Source organism: Etheostoma spectabile, chromosome 2, assembly GCF_008692095.1.
Source record: "Etheostoma spectabile isolate EspeVRDwgs_2016 chromosome 2, UIUC_Espe_1.0, whole genome shotgun sequence".
Lineage (NCBI taxonomy): Eukaryota > Metazoa > Chordata > Actinopteri > Perciformes > Percidae > Etheostoma > Etheostoma spectabile.
The window spans coordinates 2,830,979-2,831,987 of NC_045734.1; the positions used below are offsets into that span (position 1 = coordinate 2,830,979).

Below are 1,009 nucleotides of genomic sequence, written 5' to 3' on the forward strand. Positions count from 1 at the left end.
CCCCCCCCCCCCCCCCCCCCGGCTTTCCCACAAAAATACACAACCGCACACATGCTCTCAACACACACAGACAGACACATACACACACACACCCACACACACAGTCCTGATTTTCACCATGTGGGAGAGAGCCAAGCCAAGCCATGCCAGGACAGACCCGATTAAGCTGAGCCAAAGAACAAACCCCTTTTTTCGACTCCCATGTCTGGCTCTACAAAATGGCTGCCAGGCGTACCACAAGGCTCCGTGCTTGGCCCAATTCCTTTTCTCATCCACTGTTCTGCCGCGCTCACATCTCATTGGCTAGCTCCTCCGTTTCAGTGGAAACGTCTCCGTTGGCGATCTTTGTGTTCTCCTCGTATCCGGGAGGCGCGAAAGCTAATGTGTAGGGGTAAAGCTTGCGACACTCTGCGCGGTACGACTCCGCACGCTCCTTACAGTCGCCCAGCGTGGCGCCCCGAAGACACTCCAGGACCTCTGTGCAGATCTGATGAGGGAAGAGTAAGGATAAAGAAAAATCAGGGAATTTATTGTACTTCTTAAAAAGAAGAAAAGATGTCAATCTTAATACTGATCCATCAACAGACCTATATACAATTTATTGTTGGTGAAATATGGGCTGTACTCTGTGTACCATATTAAGGTAATAATTTATAGAAGAACTACATTGCTATAAGTATATCCACTGTGGTATCAATGTACAATTGATAACATTTTATTTATACATATAACTCATTTTCACCAAACAGTTGTCACAATGCTTAATTCCGTAAACGCGTACTTGTATGGTTCTGTTGTCGAGGGACTCGTCTAGTGCAGTGGCCAGCTCTATAGCCTTCATTTCTGTCGATGAGTCCAGATACACCATCATCTTAGCAGCTGCAGGAAGAGAAGAGTGTGCGTTTGTAATAAAGCTTTTAAAAATGATTCAAGAATATGACTTTGAGACGCAAGACTTTTTTTTTTTTAATATAGATTATTTTCTGGGGCATTTTTAGGCCTTTATTTT

General features: G+C 44.6%; 1 protein-coding gene across 1 annotated transcript in view; it reads right to left on the reverse strand.

The window, feature by feature from the left end:
- Window positions 1-196: 196 nt before the first annotated feature.
- The window catches only part of LOC116702999 (N-alpha-acetyltransferase 15, NatA auxiliary subunit), a 22,139-nt gene continuing 21,326 nt past the window's right edge, over window positions 197-1,009 (reverse strand). Inside the window, exons 19-20 of the mRNA XM_032537574.1 lie at window positions 782-879; window positions 197-487 (exon numbers count right to left, since the gene is read on the reverse strand). Of these exons, the coding sequence (XP_032393465.1) occupies window positions 290-487; window positions 782-879 (296 nt within the window). The 3' untranslated portion in view covers window positions 197-289. The remainder of the gene's footprint in view (window positions 488-781; window positions 880-1,009) is intronic.